This window comes from Mauremys mutica, chromosome 4 (assembly GCF_020497125.1).
Source record: "Mauremys mutica isolate MM-2020 ecotype Southern chromosome 4, ASM2049712v1, whole genome shotgun sequence".
NCBI classification, from domain to species: Eukaryota; Metazoa; Chordata; order Testudines; family Geoemydidae; genus Mauremys; species Mauremys mutica.
This window is the reverse complement of record NC_059075.1, coordinates 120,718,397-120,737,953: the sequence shown is the minus strand read 5'-3', so window position 1 is coordinate 120,737,953 and position 19,557 is coordinate 120,718,397. Positions and strand designations below refer to the sequence as shown.

Sequence of the window (19,557 nt, the reverse complement as noted above, 5' to 3'; positions counted from 1 at the left end):
CTGTATAGTCACAGAGCAGAAAGGGGTGGGGTCCCGGCGGCTGCGTCTGGCTAGGCTGCTCCTGATCTGAAAGCAGCTATGTGTGGGCTCAGTATTGCCCTCATCCCACCTCTCTCCCATGCCCCTTGTTTGCTTATCCCCTCTATCCCTGTATCAAGCTCCCAATTCCTCCCCATGCCCTTGTCTGGGTCTCCCCCATGATCATCCAGCTGTTATATGATACAGGCTGAAGGCTCCAAGCTGTTGCTTTCTGGCCTGTTTAACCCTTCAGTGCCTGGGCAGGTTTATTTCTGCCCTGGCAGGGTGCGGGTGAAGTAGGGTCCATGGCAGCCCGCGCTCTCCCAGAGTCTGAGGGCAGAGCCGACCAGCTGCGGCTCCCTGCTGCTGGCTGGCTGGCTGCTCTCGGTGGAGGGAGGCATGTCAGAGCAAGTCTGGGCGGGAGCTCTCCATGGCCCTCAGCACTCCTCTGGTGCCCAGGGGCTCTGTCAGGCTGCGAGAGACATGCCCTGGTGCAGCTGGGCTGGGGGAGCCGTAGGGCAACAGGCTTATGGCACACTCAAGAATCCACTCGCTCTGACCCGGCTGTCTGGTTATGTACAAAGCACCAGTCACCAGGGGGCTGAGCTGTCCCCACTTCTGTCTGTCTTTGTGGCTCTCTCGCTGTCTGCCCAGGGCTGGATTGACATCTTCAGTGCCCCCACCCCCCTGCTGATCTTCGTGTTACACACAGTTTGAGAGAGATAAGGCACCCCTAGAATGCTGGTGCCCCTAGGCACGTGCCTACTGTGCCTAATAGGCAGGCAGACGCAAGGCTGCATTTCCAATCTGTCCCTGCGGCTCCCTTGCTGTCTGCCTGACTGTCCCTTCCTGTGGATCTCTCACTGTCTACCTGTCTGTCCCTGTGGTTCTCTGGCCATCCACCTTTCACCTTCCCTCGCTCTGTCTCCTACCACTCTTCCTTGCCGCCTCTTGCTCTCTTTTGCTCTCTCCTTCTGCCTGTTTTGCTCTCCTGCTCACTTTCTCTCTCCTTTGTACTTTCTCTCCTGTTGCTCCCTTGTTCTGTCCCGTCCCTGTTATAGCCTGTATGATACTGGAGCCCAAGCCCCAGTCGGTGTTCCAGGAGCCATGGCGCCAGGCTCTGTACGCACAGCGAGGGAGCCAGCCCCTGCCCCAAGCAGCTTCCAATCTCCCATGCATAGGGAAGCACCAATCCTGCCTCCAGCTCACACACCCTGTCCCTTCCCCCCTCACTGCCTTGCTCTGTCCATCCTTGGCTCCTTCTGCCCCTCGCTCAGCCGTCTCCAGCGCTCGCTGTCATTCCATTTGTCTCTCCCTCTTTCCATAGCTTCTCACTCCTCCCCTCCCTCACACCTTCTCTTGTTCATTTCCTGCCATTATCACCCTCCCTCGCTCTCTCCCTCATCCTCAGTCCCCCTCTATTGCTCCCTGTGTTGTTCCTTCCTTCTCGGCCTCTTTCTCTCCCTCTCTGGCTCCTTCCTTCCTGACTCTGGCTCCACCCTAGGCACCGCATGTTGCTGTTACTCTGGGATTCGCATTACCGTACCCGCTTTCCCAGGCCCCGTTCTGTGCTGGGCGCTGTACCGGGGGCGGTGCTAGGATGCCGGCTGGGAAGAGACGGGTTTAGGACCCGGCCGTGGCGGCAGGCGAGCAGCCCATGTGCTCCCTCCCTCCCCATCCCTCTATTGTCTGGGAGCAGCAGCCCCGAGCTGCCGGCTGCAGACGGAGGCGCGGCAGGGGCGCACGGGCAGAGCTGGTGCGGCGCTCGGGGGCCGGGGCATGTTGCGGGCGCAGGGCACGGGCGGGGGGATCTGAGCCCCGCGCCAGCCCCATGGCCCCGGGACGGGCAGGGATGGTCCCCCCGGGCTCCGGCCGCGGCTGCCTTGTCCTGCTGGCCGCGCTGCTGGCCCTGGAGACGGCGAGAGGTGAGTGCGGGAGCTCGGGGCGCGCCCTCGCTCGGCGCCCCACGGACACCCCGGCAGCGCCGCTGGGACCCCCGGGCTTCCCCCGGCCCGTCAGACCCCGCAGGAGCCGTGCGCCCTCCGGGGGGATCCAGCGGGGACCCCAGTCCTAATGACCCGGCTCTGAGCCACATAAGACCTGTGCGGCCCCGGACCCAATCACCTAGGTCTGACTAAGCCCCATTGGACCCGTGAGCCCCCCACCCCCAGTGGGGACCCCTGTCCCAGTGACCCAGTTCTGAGCCCCATAGGACCCGTGCAACACCCCCGATCGGATCCAGTGGGGACCCCTGCCCCAGTACCTGGCTCTGAGCCCCACTGGACCCATGTGCTCCCCCGCCCCCGGGATCCAATGTGTACCCTGACCCAATGATCCAGCTCTGAGCCCCATTGGATCCTGCAGGACTCATGTACCTCCCCGCCCACCAGGGGATCTAGTGGCAACTTCTGCCCCTGGGCCCTGGCTCTGAGCCCCTTTGGACCCCACAGAACTTGTGCCCTCTCCTAATATCCATAAGAGCCAACATCCCACCCCTGTGGTTTCCCCCACCCCCTGTGGTCCAGAGCCAGCAGGGCCCTTGTCTTTCCTCTCAGGTCCCCAGGGGCTTCCTCACATCCCCTTTAGGGTCTGATCCTGGTGGAACCCCAGGCCCTCCTCAGGAGCTAACAAGGTCCCCAGAGCTCTCCCCAGCTCCTCTGATCAGTTCCTGAGCCGTGGTATCCGCACCTCCCTGGGTCCCCTGCTCAGGACACAGCCCAGGCTGGAGCTCACCGGACAGCAGGATTCCCTCTAGAAAGAGGCCAATCAATCTTCCCTGGGGTGTGCAATGCTTCTGATGCAGCTAGCTCTGAGGGCAGGGCAGGTCGGGCCCTCGCAGGCACTCCCCAGGGCAGTCTAGCTGTGAAGGTCTCAAGCCATGGGGCTGACCCCCACCCCTTGGGAAGCTGCTCCCCAGGCTAAAGCATCTCTGTTAGCAAACGCTCCCAGCTGTACCAGTCCTTACCCCTTCTGTCTCTGCCGCTGTCTGTTAGCCTGAAGGGGCCTTCTCCCTCCTGGGTATGCTGACTGTTCTCACCTCTAGTCACTCCCTCCTGCCCCCACCCATTCTTTCTGCCACCTCCCCCCAAACTCTTTCCTGCTCTGAGATGTTTAGCCCCCAGTGCTCTAGGTGCAATGGGAGCAGAACTGTGCAGGGCTTGGTGGCCCCACATGTTGGGATGGGATGGGTTGGACCTGATGGAGCAAGTGTGTCAGTTTCCCCATCTGGGTCCATTCCTGGGTCCTTCAGGTCCCACACGCAATGGGGAGCTTCTGGAATCCCCAGGCACCACCAGAGCTGTGGTTCAGAGCAAGCTATCTCTGGGGGGGGGCGGTTTCCATTGGGCTGGTGCCTGTGGTGGGACTGTGACGTTTCATGGTGAATCCTGACCTCGGTGGGGACAAACGGGGAAAGGCTTGGGCCATATGGGAGAGAAGGGTCCCTGGGCTGAGCAGGAGGGTTTTGAGAGGGCACTGGGAAGGAAGGCAGGGAGCCAGTCCCACAGCAGGAGAGGGGGCGATATGAGAGGCAGGGAGCTAGGCTGGAGCTGTCAGGATGATGAGGGGAAATAGATGAGAGTGCAATGTAATTAGCTGGCCAACCAAGCAGGGGGAGGGGAGATGGCAGAGGTCACTGCCTGTGGGAGGCAGATACCAGGCTTGTGAAGAACCCACCTGTTTCTTCCCCCCAACTCCCACCCCCTGGATCTTGGGATGTAGAGACCTGGAGGGTAGAGGGGGTGTCACAGTATCTCTCAGCCACCTGCTCCCTCACTGGGGGACAGGGACTGGGGCAGGCGTGATAAGGGATCACTGCAGCGGGGAAAGCAGCATTTAATGGGCTGGCTGATGGGGGTGGGGAGGGGTTCATAGCCCTGGACATGCTGGGGAGGAAGGTTTGGTGATTTCCACCCCTCTGTGTGGAAGGAGCTGGCTTGTCTGGAAGAACCGTCATAGAGCGTCTTACCCCATATGTGTGGCTTCCCCACTCCCACGGTCTGTCACGGGTACCATCTTGGCCAGTGCTGAGGCTAGCCCATTAGAGCCCTAAACAGGAATATTTTTGCCCCTTCCCAGCACATACTAATAATTAATGGGGTCCCCCTTGAGCTGCTTGGGGCCTTAAGCAATTGTGTAGTGTTTAGGCCCCTGCTCTGATCTTGGGTGACACTGGGGATTGAACCTGGGACCTCCAGAGCTAAAAAGCAGGAGCTGCTACCCCTGGGGCTGTAACAGATGCAAATCCTCTGTAGATCGGGCACAGATGGGGAACTTGCACCACACACCTGCCCGTGGGCTAATGTACATAGCAGCATGGCTTGAGACACGGACCTAGGCCAAAATATATCAGGGCCTTGAGCCGCAGCCCCTCCTGCTGGTGGGGTTGCCTCACTGCTGGGTCCAAAGGGACAGACTCTGAGTCCCCCCTCCGCCATACACTTCACACCAATCAGTGCCAGGCAGCCTCTTTCCTCCCAGTTAATTGGATTATGCTGGCTCTACACACAGCACCTTCTGCTGGAACATCATGGGGCTGAGGCTTCCCCCTTCCTGGACCAAACCCCAGGCCATCACACAACAAGGAGCAGGGAGGCGGTGACTGGGCCCCCAGCCTGGCACCCCAGTTGAGGAGTCTTCAGGGAAGGCCGAGAACCCATTAAGCAGCGGGTTGGGGGCAGGGGGAGGTCCCCACACTGGGCTGGCAGGACAATGGGGGCACGGTCCCAGAATCCTCTGCTGAGATGGCAGGAGACTTCTTCAGGGCTTGTGGGATAGCATCGTGGGAGCCCCCTGCACACACAAACATGTCTGCTGGACAGCTACCCCCCCCCCCACACACACACACTCCTTCTTCAGGAGGTGGGGGTTGTGGCCCTCACACTCAAAGCCCCTTCCCCTTAACAATGGCAGCCTCGCCCCTCAACCTCCCCCGCACTTTTCTAGTAGCCATCCCTCCTCTCTCCACACTGGGCTCAGCACTGCAGTTGTGTCTCTGCAGACTCAGGCAGACATTACAGCGTTGGTGCCGTGCGAGTCAACTCCAGAGTCTCCTTTGAGGGCTAAAGACTCCTCATTTTGGAAAATGGCTCCTGTGCAAGCTGAAAGCCGCTAGCCCAGGCGACATTCCTGATAATCCTGGCCAAGTAGGGGAAGTGGCTTTCAAGCTCCATGCAGTGACCCCCTCTGCAGCCTATTTGCAGGTTGAGATGGTGCTAACATTGAGTTGCGGTTGTTAAGTAAAGATCACCCCATTTCTGCGGTCGGAGCAGATTGGGTTATTATTTTCTGAACTGCTGTCTGAGAGGCAGGGAAATTCTAGAGTAAAGTTACCAGCTCGCCCAAGACTCTTAAAAACGTTGAAATCAACTGATTTCTGAGATCTCCCAAATGGCTGGTTCCATTTTCATCAACGTATTGGCTCTTCTTTGACAAACTGTGTCAACTCTAGGGCTGGGTGAAGAATAAAATAACCATTTTTGCAAACCATGTTGGAATCGGTTTTCTATTGTTTTTTAATTATGCGGGGGGGGGGAATTGGTGTTTTTTTTTATTGAAAATGGTATTGACCCTTTTTGTTATCGGAAACCCAGTGGGTGAAAAATCTGAAAGAATTTCATAATTTTTGTGGGGTTAGAGGGTTTTTTTTGTGGTGAGGGAATCTTTTTTTTTTCTTTTTTATAAAAAGAAAAAATGAATCAGCTGCACTCGACTGGCATGTCGTTGTGTGTTCAGTTGTGGCATTGGTGTGCTTAGGTTTCATAGAGATGTTTTTGAACCCACTAAGTTCACATGTTAGCAGAAGCAAAGACCAGCACGTGATTAACAGTCAGGCTAATGGCCCCTTCCTCTCTCAGTCACTCACCTTTGGCCCTCCTGCCTCTTGTCGTGTCAAAGTCCCACTGAATCTCCAAGTGTCTGTGGAAATCCTGGGGAAACAACATCTGGCTCTGTACATCACAAAGAAGCAAGCAAGCACAAGCCTGTTCGTATTACAATTGCACCTACTCCCCGCAATGGAGATAGTGGGACTCCGTTGTGCTAGGTGCTGCACCTGTTCACGGAGGAGACAGTCCCTGCCTGGCAGAGCTAGCAAGCTCAATAGACAAAGGCCAGGGGGGAAGCATTTGCCAAATGGAGAACTGAGGAACAGGTTGCTTAGGCCAGTGTTTTCAAGAGCTCAACCCTCTGCTGAGCACTTTTGATAACCCAACTCTGATTTGGATGCTGAATGAGAGCTGAACTCTGGCAGATTGAACATAAGCTTTGTCTACGGCTCAGCAACAATCTGGCCATAAGTGACTTGCCAAAGGTTTGCTTAGATTCAAAGGGTGAAATCCTGACCCTGCTGAAGCCCATGTCAAATTTTCCACTGACTTCAGTGAAGCCAGGATTTCACCCAGACTGTACCTCCAGAAGGGCCCATTGTTCTCATCCTGTCTGATCTGCATCAGAGAATCACAGAATATCAGGGTTGGAAGGGACCTCAGGAGGTATCTAGTCTAACCCCCTGCTCAGAGCAGGACCAATTCCCAACTAAATCAATAAATATATGGTGATATACCTATCTCATAGAACTGGAAGGGACCTTGAAAGGTCATTGAGTCCAGCCCCCTGCCATCACTAACAGGACCAAGTACTATCCCTGTCAGATTTTTGGGTTGTTTTTGTGTGCTCCCGCCCCCCCCTTTTCTTTTTTGAGCCTTGGTTGTGAGAAAGGCTGGTCTTTTGAGTAAAGCACTGGACAGAGACTCTGGAGGTCTGGGTTCAAACCCCACTTGTGCCACAGACTCCCTGGGGAGTCACTTAAAAAAAATTGGTGCCTCAGTTTCCCACCTGTAAAATGTGAGTAATAATAATTTTATGTAGACTGTGAACTCTTTGTGGTTCGGCCTTTATCACTGTGTGTCTAGGCAGCGCCTGGCACTATGGGGCCCTGATCTCAGCTGGGGCAGGGCCTGTCTCTCACTGTGTGTCTGTGCAGCACCTGGCACAACGGGGCCCTGATCTCATCTGGGGCAGGGCCTGTCTCTTACTGTGTGTCTGGGCAGCGCCTGGCACAATGGGGCCCTGATCTCAGCCGGAACCTCTAGATGCTGCTGTAATACAAACAATTTAGCTCCCTTTTCTCCAATGGGGGCAGGCTTGATCCACCCCCTTGAATAGCTTAGGAACAGTGACACTCCACTCCAGCTGACATCCTGTACTGGCATCTCCTCCTCTCAGGAGGGGTTGGGTGTGGGGGAGGACACGTGCCCTGGTAAGTGTGTGGGGTAGAGGACACCTGACTACTGGCAGCAGACCTGGTTTTTCTTCTCCTCGCAGTGAGCGGAGAATCGGACCCCCCCGACCTCGTGTACCTGCCAGCCGAACTCAAGGTGTTGGACATTCCAGACCATTTCCGGCTGCAGCGGGTGGATCGGTACCTGCCGGGAAATGCTTCCCTGGGCTCCCGCTCTGAGACTTACCTCCTCCTCCATCGCCAGCCCATGGCAAAGCCTCTTGTCCAAGCCACCTACCTGCCCTTCACTGCCCAACAGGTAACCCTGCCCATCCAGTGGTGCCTCCGCTCTGGGCTCTCGGTCCCGTCTGACCCACCTCTCCTGGTCTCAACCTGTGTCTCTCTCTCTAGGCGGTGCCGGCAGCCGATCCCCACCACAGGTACGGCTCCGCGGCCTGGGACATCCGAGCCGTGTCCATTGAGGGCACAGTTTCTCCAGCTGAGCCGTATGCCAGGGTCCTCTTCCACCTCAAGGGGCAGGACTGGCTGCCGGGACGGCACAACCTGCCCTGCGTCTCCCTGCATGCTTTCCACCAGACGTGGGCTGTGCATGGAGCCTGTCGCCTCCAGGTCAGTACGTGACCCCACCCCCACCTGCCCTCCCAGGAGATGGAGGGCCCAGCACCCAGACATGCTTGGAGGAGGGGTGGGGCCAGTGCCCCTTCCTAGCACCAGATTCTGGTGTGTCAGGGGTTGCCATGGAGAAGATGAAGGTTGCGTGTCCCCCATACCAAGGCTGCAGGGGCAGCTGGGGTTGAGGGGCTCCCTGGGACAAGGCTAGCTCTTCTCCAGGGGGTAAGCTTGGAGGTGTAAGTGATCTTGGACTGGGGGAAAGAGGGGTGCTCTGTACTGGGTGGGGACAGCAATGCAGTGTTGGTCGGGCTGCAGGAGTTGATTTCCCCCTGTGGTGGGTGATGGAGACTTCAGGGCCCATCCTAGAGGTGGGAGGTCAATGAAGTTGGGGCTAGGCCCATTCTCTCTGAGCCCGCTCCCTGCTCTTCCTACTTAGGCACCCCTGGGAGTGTGCGTGGTGGAGCTGGAGTTCCCCCCACGCTGGTTCTCTGCCACACACCCCTCCTCACACAGCCGTCGCAGAGCTGCGGAGCCCGCCCAGCCCCCTGAGCGAGCCGAGCTGTACTACAGCCTGGGAACTGGGGAAACGTCTGCAGAGTGTAGCCATGCGGGGCCCCGGGAGAGGCCCCGGCCGGGCGCTGAGGGTACCAAGGAGAGACTGCACTATGTTGGCGCTGTGGAGCTGCGAGCCACGGATCCGCCTCGGCGTCAGGAAGTGCGGCTGGATGACAACGTGCTCATCCGGGTCCCCGACATGGCACTGCGGCCAGGGCAGCTCTTCACGGCCACCCTGATTCTCCAGCAGAACTTCACCGCCGACCTGCTGACCCTGAGGTGAGATCCAGGGGGAACCAGAGACACAGCCTGAGGCACAGGAACCCTACCCTGATCTGCTGACCCTCAGGTGAGATCCAGGGGCCCATTCTGAGACATGGGGAACTCTACCCCAACCTGCTGACCCTCAGGTTATATCCAAGGGGACCCAGGGATCCACCCTGAGACACAGGGACCTTACTCCAAGCTGCTGACCCTCAGGTGAGATTCAGGGGGTCCCAGGAAACCAGCCAAGGACTCTCTTGGGTTCAGAGGCTCTCTGCTTTGGATGACGTCTCCTCTGGAGTCCATGCTCTGATTCTGAGCCGTGCTTCTTTCAGGATCAAGGTGAAGAAGGGGCTGCAGGTCCTAGCTGCCCGTCCCGCCGTCCCCGAGGCCTGGACGGCCAAGCTGGACAAGTTCAAGGGCTCCAAGCATCACACCGCTCTGGTCACTTGTCGCCGGCTGGATGCTGGCCAGTTGGACTGGAGGTAGAAACCACTTGACTCCTGGATGGGATAGGGCTGACACGCTTATTCTCTGGGGCATCAGCCAATTGGGCAGGATGTAGGGAACCATGTGACTCCTGCGGGCGCTGGGCTGATACCTGTATTCTCCTGGGCATCAGCCAGTGGGGACCGGAGGCCATGTGACTCAGGAGAGCAGTGATGATGTAGCTGTTCTCCCAGGACCCAGCCAATCAGACTGTAGGTCTGATGCCATTGGCCTGGGGATGGGATGGCTGTTGCTACTCCCCCACATATTGAACAATCAGATTGGAGGGAGGGAGCCATGGGCCACTGAACAGGATGGTTCCTCTCTCTGGTCACCTCCCAGTTGTGCTTGGAGGTGGAATTTGCATGGTTCGCAGTGGAGCAGGGGTGAGATGCCACAGCCCCTGTGGGTGCTGTATCCGTCCTCTGCTTCACTGCCCCCTGGCTCCCTCCTGCCTCCATCTAGGGCAGCGGATTTCCCCGAGTTCCTCTACCTGGATTTGGCGGTGGAGAACGGCACAAGCGGCCTGGCCTCCACGCGCCCTGTCACCTGGCAGGTGGAGTACCCTGGCCAGGACCCTGAAGCCGAGAAGGACAAGATGGTGTGGGAGATCCAGGTGTCGGAACGTGACGTCCGGGCGCTGGTCCCGCTGGTGAAGGTAAGGTCTTGCAGTTCTGTCCCTGCACCGGGCAGCTCCCCAGAGGCAGGGTCTCAATCTGTGTCCCCTCTTGGTTTCCCCAGGAGCAAGAGATCGTGAACACAGCCCCGCTGACAGGGATCCCCCAGGCGGTGCCGGTGAAGCTGGTTGCTGTGGAGATGGGGGGAGCTGTGTTCGAGGTCACCGAGCAGATGGGGTGTGAGTCTGCCAACAAACAGGTCCTGAAGGTGAGAAACAAACGAACCACCCACTGACCCACAGAGAGGTGCCCTCCAGGGCCATCATCCCCCATCCTGGCCCTCTGAGACCCAGATTTCTCCCCTCTCACTGTCAGATGCCTCCCAGAGCATCATCCCCTAGCTCTGCCCTCTGAGACACCAACTCCCCCACCACCACCCTCAGGTGCCCTCCTGCAGCGTCACCCCCGTCCTTACCCTCAGAGATGCCAGCTCCCCTCTCACCACCCTCAGATGCCCTCCTGGGCCATCAACCCCTGTCCTCGCCCTCTGAGACACCATCTCCCCTCTCACCATTCTCAGGTGCCCTCCTTCAGCATCACCCCTGTCCTTACCCTCTGCAATGCCAAGTCTCCTCTGACCCCTCAGGCTGGGGCAGGAGCAGAGTTTACATGGGAGCAGATCCGGTGTGACCACTCCTCAGGTCATAGTTCAGCCCAGTCAGCCAGTGGGACGGTACTGGGACCTCCTCTTCCATCTGGAAGGTCTGGGCTTCCCCACTATTCCCCCTTCAGGCTCTTCCCCCCCCCGACCCCGGTTCCCCTCACCCCCATTCCACAACTCAACATCTCTGACATCCACCTCCTGTGCGACCCACCCCCGCCCCCCCATCGCCAATGGCTCCACCTCTGGCTCCATAGCCACATATCCTTGGTCCCCTCCTACCACTTGGGGTTCAGCCCCTATTTGGTCCCCATCTTCACTGCCTCTCACTCAGTAGCCAGGGGGCACTGGTTCCCTTCTACTCTGTTTCCTCTTTTCAAGCTACTCACCACACCCTTTCCCTGGGTCCATGGAGTATCCCGAGTGGCAGGCTTGGGGGGTGGGACAAGGGTGAAGGTGTCTGGACATTTGTCCACATGTGCTGTCCTTCACGCCCTCCTGGCCCCCAGGTGACGGACGCGTGCGACTCCGTCTACGTGGGGGGCAAGGAGAGCCGGGGCGCCCGTGGGGCACGGGTGGATTTCTGGTTCCGCCGGCTCCATGCCTCGCTGCTCTTCACCGTCTGGGTGCCGCTGCTGCCACTGCGCGTCGAGCTGACCGACACCACACTGGAGCAGGTGCGCGGCTGGAGGGTGCCCGGCGCCGCTCCAGACAGGTCAGTCCCTCTGGCTTCCTCCCTGGAGCAGGGATCGGGGCTGCTGGGTGGGCAGGCAGAGTGCCAGGGCATGGTGTGTTGGGAGGATGCCAGGGCCTGTCCAGTGGGAGGGTGGGCAGGGCCTGGCAGGCAGAGAGGGCACTGGGGCCTGGTGCATGGGAAGGATGTGTTGGAGATGGGGAGGTGGGGGCTAGCGCCGGGAGCTGGGTGCATGAAGGAAGCAGGCAGGGCTGGCACCGGGGCCATGTCCAGACTCCAGTGTATGCTTTGGGGCAGCTCAGATGCCACAGTGATGGGACTATAACGGAGAGAGGGCCCAGGGGAGACGTCCCGTTGGAGCAGGCAGGTCGGTAGAGTGAGGAGCCCAGAGTCTCTAGTGGCTGGTTGAGTGAAAGGTTCTGCACTTGGGGCACAGGCAGTTGTGGAGGTGGGGGGCCAGACGCTGGAGGGGAGGAGCTGGAGTCTCTGTGATGGGGAAGGGGGACCTAGACTCTCTGATGGGGCAGTGGCCAGCGGAGGGGTGTCACAGATCCACAGGATCAGTGCTATGCGTCAGCTTTGGAACAGTCTCTAGGAGGAACCCCTCAGTGGGCCAGACCCCCGAGGGGTCTCGCTTTTCCTCCAGGGCAAGCCACACGCCTCCTCAGACTGAACCTCTGGGCTTTCCGCACTCCTGCTTCACGGTGAGCTCTGTTCAGCGAGTCCCACACAGACAGACTCCTGGCAGAGACTTGTCCACCTTCAGGGATTAATGCACCTCACCCCGCATTTGCTGTGACACCAGACGGTGTTGTCAGAACAGCTGGGTTTATTAGTCAGTGAGAATGCAGCATAGGAAGGCCTTAGGTTAGCACAGAGGAATGAAGGTTAAAGCAGCGTCCATTCTGGGTAGCCCAGCTAAGCTGTAGTGACCCCCAGGGTTCAAGCTCTGTGTCTCGTCCATCTGGCCTCCTTCGGCTGGGCGCTAGGACCCTACGAGGTGGGAGAGTCCCAGAGCCCGGGCTGCAGCCTGAGCCCAACCGTCCACGCTGCAATTAAACAGCCCCGCAAACCCGAGTCAGCTGGCATGGGCCAGACACGGGCGTCTGACTGCAGTGTGAGCATACCATCAGAGGCTCCACTGATATGGGGACCAAGATCAAGACAGCTAGGTGACACCCATATTTACGTCTCTTCACCTGCCCTGAGAGCAAACAGCCCTTTTCCACTCCCTAGGTAACACGGCAAAAATTGAGGCAAACCCAGTCTTCATACAAAAAATTCCCATTTCATAACAGGGAGTCCCAGAGTCTCTGATGGGGCAGAGGCCAGATTGGGGGTCCCAGTGTCTCTGATGGGGCAAATGAACAGAGGACAGGCTCTCCGTGTCAGTGCAGAGGCTGGCAGGGCGGAGTCCTGGAGGCCATAGCACCAGGATGGGATGGCTCTTGGCTGCATGCACCACATGGGGTTAGAGCCCCATGCCTGGGCGTTCCCTGCTGAGACCGTGGCGCCCTCCTCTGCAAGCAGTGGCCTGGCGGAGCCCGAGGAGGCTGGGGAAGAGGCGGAGAGGCGAGCTCGTGGCTGCCGGCTCCAGTACCAGCGTGCCGGCGTCCGCTTCCTGGCGCACTTTGTGGCTCACCCACTGGACGGTGGACGGCACCTGACCTACATGCCAAGCCCCGACTGGCTCCTGGATGTTTCCCACCTAGTGGGTGGGCAAGCCAAGGTGCAGGACCCCCGTGTGGCCACGCTGGAGGGCGGGAGCGTGGTGATTGGCCACGAGCCGGGAGTGACGTCAGTGGAGGTAGGGGCTGGGGTACTGGGGGGTGCCTGGGAGGTGGAAGCCAGGAGGGTGAGCAGGGGGAGGGGCATGGGGGTTGGGGTGGGGTGAGCTGGGGGATGCATGTAGTAGCAGGGAATGGTGTGGGGGGACAGCTGAGCAGAGGGATGGAGTAGGGGACCAGGGAGGTTGAGGGGGAGGCACAGAGGATGGGTGTGGAGGTGGCTGGGGGGAGGGGAAAGCGTGGGAGATGGGAGGAGGCTGGGGGGGCACAGGAGGATGCATGGAAGATGAGGGTACAAGAGGAGTGTGGGGGCTGGGATGGCACGGGGGATGCATGGGAGATGGGGAGGAGGGAGAAGCATGGGAGATGGGTGACATGGGGGGAAGGCTGGGGGCACAGGGGGAAGCGTGTGAGATGGGGGACATGGGGAGTGTGGAGGCTGCGGGGGACGGGAAAGTGTGGGAGATGGGGGTGGTTGGGGGAGGGGGAAGTGTAGGAGATGGGTGACATGGGCGGACTGGGGGGCACAGGGGGAAGCGTGGGAGATGGGGAACATGGGGGGGAGTGTGGAGGCTGGGGGGGCACAGGGAGAAGCGTGGAGATGGGGGTTGGCTGGGGAGGAGTGTGGGAGATGGGCGACATGGGGGAAAGGCTGGGGGGCAAAGGGGAAGCATGTGAGATGGGGGACAAGGGGAGGAGTGTGGAGACTGGGGGGAGGGGAAAGTGTGGGAGATGCGGGGTGGCTGGGGGAGAGGGAAGCGTAGGAGATGGGTGACATGGGCGGACTGGGGAGCACGGGGGAAGCATGGGAGATGAGGAACATGGGGGGGGAGTGTGGAGGCTGGGGGGGACAGAGGGAAGCGTGGGACATGGAGGGAGGCTCTGGGCAAGTGCCTGTGTCCCCAACTCTCTCCCCGGTGCAGGTGCGCTCCCCCGTCTCAGACTCCATCCTGGGCGAGCAGACCCTGGTGGTGTCGGACGAGAAGGTGGCCGTGTCGGAGCTGCAGGCCCAGCTGGTGTCAGGCCTCTCGCTGGCGCTGAGCACAGAGCCGGGACACCCCGACGTCCTCACCGCCACCTGCCAGGCACTCTCAGCCCTGCACTCCCCAAAGCAGGTGAGAGGGGAGCTCCGTGAGGCCTGGGAGGCAGAGCGCAGGGCTGGGGACATGGGGTGTAGCCGGGTGATTCCTAGAGATGTCCCAGGCCCCTGGGGCTTAGCGAGCTTGGCCGTATTGGCCCTTTAAAGCTGCAGCTTCTGCCCTTCCAGTGCTGGGCCTTGACATGAGATCCAGACCTCTCTGGTGGCAGGTGAGGGCGGGGACCCCAGCGTTCGGCAGGGCCCTAGAACCCGTGGGGTTGGGCCTTGCACAGAGTCTCTCCCTGCTGCACCAGGGGTGGGAGGAGGGAGTCAAGTGCATGTTGCTGTGGGGAGTTGTGGAGTGGGGCCTGGTGCAGCTCTGGCCCCCACACAAAGCGGGGGAGGGCAGCAGCGCAGGGCTCACGGGTGTCTCTCTTCTCACACCTTCTGTTTGCCCCCACCCCCTGCCCGTCTGTGTGTCGTCCCTCTCCCCCAACACTACACGCCTGTTGCCTGATCCCCCCTCCAGGAAGCCGCACTCAGTGTCTGGCTGGCATTCACTGACCACACGCTGGCCCCCGTGGAGCTCTATGGCTGGCGGGACGTGGCGCTCTCCGTCTCCTCCCTGGACCCTGGCGTGGCCTGGGTGCGGCCAGACGAGGAGCTAGCTCGCCCGCTGATCGTGGCCGAGGGGCCGGGCCAGGGGCCCCTCCTGCAGCTGGGCCTGCACACCGCGGACTCCTGCCGCAAAGGCAAGCACCGGGCACCGCTGGCTGCTGGCACCACCTGGCTGGAGGTGGGCGTCAGCCGGCGGCTCCCAACCCCTGGTGGCTCACGGCCCCGCGATCCCCGCCCGGAGTCCCCCTTCCAGCGGGCCGAGGGGGCCATGTCGGGGGAGGCGGTGACAGCAGCAGCTACGGAGCCCATGGTGGGGCCCCAGAAATGGGCCCCAGCCGGGGTGGGACCCGACCTGACCAAGTTTGAGGGGCCCCAGGGCGGCACCTCTTCCGAGGATGACGGGCCTGGGGAGGAGGAGGAGGATGAGATGGTGAAGGCCCCCGAGCGGGTGACAGACCTGGAGATCGGGATGTATGTTCTCCTGGGCGTCTTCTGCCTGGCCATCTTCATCTTCCTCGTCAACTGCATTGTCTTTGTGCTGCGCTATCAGCGCAAGGAGCCCCCTGATGCCGGGCCGGGCCCGGCCCCCTCCACCCAGCAGCCCCACAACTGGGTGTGGCTGGGCACCGACCAGGAGGAGCTGAGCCGCCAGCTGGATCGCTGCAGCCAGCACCAAGAGCTCAGCCCCAATCCCACCCCCGACCCCTCCACCGCTGCCAAAGATGGTGGCTGCTGCTGCTGCGGGACTCCCCCGGGCACGGAGGGAGGTAGAGGGGAGGCTGGGGCCCCTGAGGTCACGGGGCCTGACGGGGGGGTCTCCACCAGCGCTTTCCTCCCTGCGGTTCTGGGGAGCCCGGCCCCCTCCAGCACCTTGTCCCGGAAAGAGGTGGCTGCACCGGGGGGCAGGCGTAAGCGGGTGGAGTTTGTGACCTTTGCCTCGCCCCGGGCCCCTGAGGGCGCCGCGTCTCCCCCGCCCTCCTCCGCCCCCACCATTCAGTCCATCCTGGTGGCCAGCGAGGACGACATCCGCTGGGTCTGCGAGGACATGGGGCTGCGGGACCCTGACGAGCTGAGGAGCTACATGGAGAGGATCCGAGGCAGCTCCTGACCTCGGCCCCCCGCACCCCACTGATACCGTGCAGGGCAAAGCAGTAAGGGACCAGCCCCCGCTCCCATTGGCCACCTTCCCAGGGATCTGCACTGGGATCCACTGGGCATTCTCTGCCCAAACCTGCTCCCTCCCAGTCAGTGTTCGGAGGAGAGCACTGCCCCCTGGTGTTGCTGCCAGGGGTCAGGGCTCTACCCACTAGGGACGAGTCGTACGCCCTTGGATCACTGGGACACAGGGCTGCGTTCTATAGTGACTCTGTCTCTGTCCCGGAGATCCAGCCTGGGCCCCCTCCGTTGCTACCTTGATCCCAGCTGAGGCCCCTCTTTCCCTCTCACTGGAGGGAGTTTGACCTCCTGGATTTGGAACCCAGGCATCCTGGTTATCGCACAGGTTCTGGGGGTGCTTTCCCCACTGGTCTCCAACCCACCAAGGGGCAAGCCAGTGCCGGATTCCCATTTTGCTTTGGCTCTCATTGCAATGTTGTGTTGATTGTGATGGTTTTCATGGCGAATGTCCTTCCTGTGGTCTGACCCTCGGGATATTCTCCCCCCCCCCCCGCCCATCTTGCAAGGGTGGGCCCCCTCCACGGGGGTGCCATCCGGCCCCCTTCACCCCGGCCCTGCGTTCGTTTTGTACGATCTCTGGCATTTTATACCTGTAGCGTCAGGAGGCTGCCATGACAGGTCCTTTATTTATGGAAGATTTTTAATTCTTATGTTGTTACAAAAATAAAGTATTTAAAAACAAATACCCAGCCCCTGTGCGGATGGGGCAGGGGGAACCTTTCCATCCTTCCCTGCCTTTATACTCAGAGCACCCCCTGGGTGGAAGGAGGAGATGAGCAGCTGCAGGCTCCCTCTGCTATCGAACTTCTCCAGTCACTCGGCCTCATTCTCAGGCCCCATCTGCCACCGTAGGCCATTCTTCCACTGGACTGTAGAGGGGAATGGGGGATGGCCCCTTGAGAATACCCCCCCTGCACTGAGGGGCCTTCCCAGCTGGTAAAGAATTGGGAGAAGGGCCTAGCTACCAGCCCCCAGTAAATGAGGTGGATCGTGGGCGTAGCTGAATTGCATTCACTGTGGCTGTTACCTGCTTGCCACAGGAAGCAGCTCATGAATCAGAGCAGCCCTGGGGCTGCTCTAACCTATCCCAGGGCCAGGCACAGCCCAAGAATACAGGGAGCATGACAGTGGCTTAACGCCAGCCCCGTGCTGGAGGCTCAAAGAGATGTCTCCATGAAGAGTAACATGCTGCGTGTGAGGTCAGCAGGAACATATGTGCACTTGATTCATACCCCACACAGCCGCATGGTGAGAACGGGCCTCTTAAGAGCAGCCTTATCTAAAAGGGAAAGTTTCCCTTGGGGCCTGAGCCAGGCAGCAGGGCTCCCCTCTCCCTGCTGTCCCAGCCTGCCCTCCCCACTGCCAGCAGCTTCAGCCTGTTTGACAGCCCGGCCCACAGACCATCTGATTAGAATTAGATTTTCCATTGCTAAGGAAAGCAACCGCATGGCTCCCTTGCTGAGCCTGCAGAAGAGGTGTCTTGCTCCAGCATTGACCTTGGGAAAGTCCCACTCATGCAAATGCCCATGTTTAATTTTGTGCACCCTATGCATAAATGTTCGAGGTGGGGGGGAGTTTAATCTCTGTGCCCCAGATCACCATCTGTAAAATAAGGATCTGAAAACTTCTCTTCACAGGCAGGAATTTGCTCCTCACTCAGCTTGGCAGAGACCTTGGGAGCTTTTCGCCTTCCTCTTCCTGTAACCCCTCTGCTTGACTCAGCCGAGAGGTTAGATTGTCGAGACCTTAGGTTCCCTGGGAAAGCAGCAGGCTTGTCAGTGAGGTGGAAAGTAGAGCTGTTTGAAATCTAGCAGTTTCAGTTCCTGGTGGGGTCTGTGGGCAGGATTGGCTGGATATTACAGGTCTCACTTCAATTCCCTGCCATTGCAGAGGCCTTTGATGACATGCACCTCAAAGGCAGCATCTCCAAATCAGAATATCAGGGTTGGAAGGGACCTCAGGAGATCATCTAGTCCAACCCCATGCTCAAGGCAGGACCAATCCCCAGATAGATTTTTTGCCCTAGATCCCTAAATGACCCCCTCAAGGATTGAACTCACAACCCTGGGTTTAAGCAGGCCAGTGCTCAAACCACTGAGCTATCCCACCCCACTTCTTTAGATGCATGGAGTGATACATTTTCACGCCATGCATCTGAAGAAGTGGGTTTTTTACCCATGAAAGCTTATGCCCAAATAAATCTGTTAGTCTTTAAGGTGCTGCCACTGAACACAGAATACAAAGTGTACAGGGCTCACTTTAGATTATTATTTTTGATTACATCTGCACAGTAAAAAGGATAAAATAAATTGTATTTCAATTCACCTCCTACAAGTACTGTGGTGCAATCTCTTTGAAAGTGCAACTTACACATGTAGAATTATTTATTTTTTTACATAACTGCACTCAAAAATAAAACAATGTAAAACTTCAGAGCCTACAAGTCCAGTCAGTCTTGGAAGCATGTCCTCTGGAATAGTGGCTAAAGCATGAAGGGGCATACAAATGTTTAGCAGATCTGGCACATAAATATCTTGCAATGTCAGTACAAAAATGCCATGCAAACTTCTGTTCTCATTTTCAGGTGACACTGTAAATAAGAAGAGGGAAGCATTATCTCCCATAAATGTAAACACACTTGTTTGAACAATTGACTGAACAAGAAGTAAGACTGAGTGGACTTGTAGGCGCTAAAGTTTTACATTGTTTTGTTTTTGAGTGTAGTTATGTAACAAAAAATCTATATTTGTAAACTGCATTTTCACAATGAAGAGATTGCGTTACAGTACTTGTATGAGGTGAATTGAAAAATACTATTTGTTTAAAATATTTGCACAGTAAAAAAAGATAAAAAAATCTAAAGAGCACTGTACACTTTGTATTCTGAGTTGTAACTGAAATCAATGTATTTGAAAATGTAGAAAAACATCCAAAAATATTTATAATTTAAACGAGTATTCTGTTATTATTTAACAATGTGATTTAAAATTGTGATGAATCACATTTTCTTAAATTGAGTTAATTTATTTTGAGTTAATTGCTTGAGTTAATTGCAATTAATTGACTGCCCTATTAATCTGTTATAGATCATTCGTCCATTCTGTCCCGTGCTGCTTTGCCAGTGGTGCCAGCAGCAATCGCCCACTTGTCAATTTTCAAACAAGCACCTTTGTGCTCTCTCCGAGGCTGCTACTCGTCATAACCATCTGCATTATCCTCCTTTCAAACTCTGCTTTGCCAGGATGCCTACCACAAACTTGCCAACTGGTGCGCTGAGACCACTGAGCAATATTGCCTCATTGTTTCCTGGTGTTCCTCCAGCTGTCTGTTGTCTTTGAGTTGGATGAAGGTGAGGTGAGGAGGCACACAGCAGTACTCATAATAATCTTACTAACCACTTAACCAGCTGTAGTACCTTCTGCTGATGTGCTCATGAGCAGCTCTGGCACACACTGGTCATGTCTTTAACCTGCTTAGAACAGCCAGCCATCACGTATCAACCCTTTATAGACTGGAAATGGACCCTTGCTGTGAAATGCAATCCCCATCATTGATAACAGTCCATTTGGTTTCAGATTCTCCCGCAGTGTTTGGGTTGCAAGGCTCCAGGTGCAAGTCTTGTTCGTTTACAGAAATCTCTTTTCATTGGAGTATTGTTTTTTACAGGAACATGTTTTTGCTTTGAGATCTGCCGTGCTTTTCGCTGCATTATTTTCACTCGTCATAAAATCATAGATGCCAGCTGGGC

At 57.9% G+C, this 19,557-nt stretch overlaps 1 protein-coding gene across 2 annotated transcripts; it reads left to right on the top strand.

Annotated features, from left to right (window-relative positions):
- The first annotated feature begins 1,721 nt into the window (after positions 1-1,721).
- TMEM132A (transmembrane protein 132A) lies at positions 1,722-19,477 on the top strand. Of its 2 annotated transcripts, XM_045016554.1 has the most exons (13): positions 1,723-1,943; positions 7,342-7,556; positions 7,649-7,867; positions 8,307-8,704; positions 9,025-9,174; positions 9,644-9,836; positions 9,920-10,063; positions 10,966-11,171; positions 12,678-12,957; positions 13,861-14,052; positions 14,545-14,811; positions 17,447-17,538; positions 18,896-19,477. In XM_045016554.1, exons 1-13 carry the CDS (start codon positions 1,850-1,852, stop codon positions 19,083-19,085), a joined length of 2,640 nt encoding a protein of 879 aa, XP_044872489.1. In that variant the 5' UTR covers positions 1,723-1,849; the 3' UTR covers positions 19,086-19,477. The 2 variants fall into 2 exon arrangements, with proteins under 2 accessions (XP_044872488.1, XP_044872489.1); XM_045016553.1 differs by lacking the exon at positions 18,896-19,477 and having other exon boundaries at positions 1,722-1,943; positions 14,545-17,549.
- The last annotated feature ends 80 nt before the right edge of the window (positions 19,478-19,557 follow it).

Coding starts and splice junctions, on each gene's coding strand:
- TMEM132A (XM_045016553.1), top strand. CDS start 1,850: ATGGCCCCGGGACGGGCAGGGATGGTCCCCCCGGGCTCCGGCCGCGGC. Junction 7,557..7,648: donor TGCCCTTCACTGCCCAACAG/GTAACCCTGCCC, acceptor CTCTCTCTCTAG/GCGGTGCCGGCAGCCGATCC. Junction 10,064..10,965: donor CCAACAAACAGGTCCTGAAG/GTGAGAAACAAA, acceptor CCTGGCCCCCAG/GTGACGGACGCGTGCGACTC.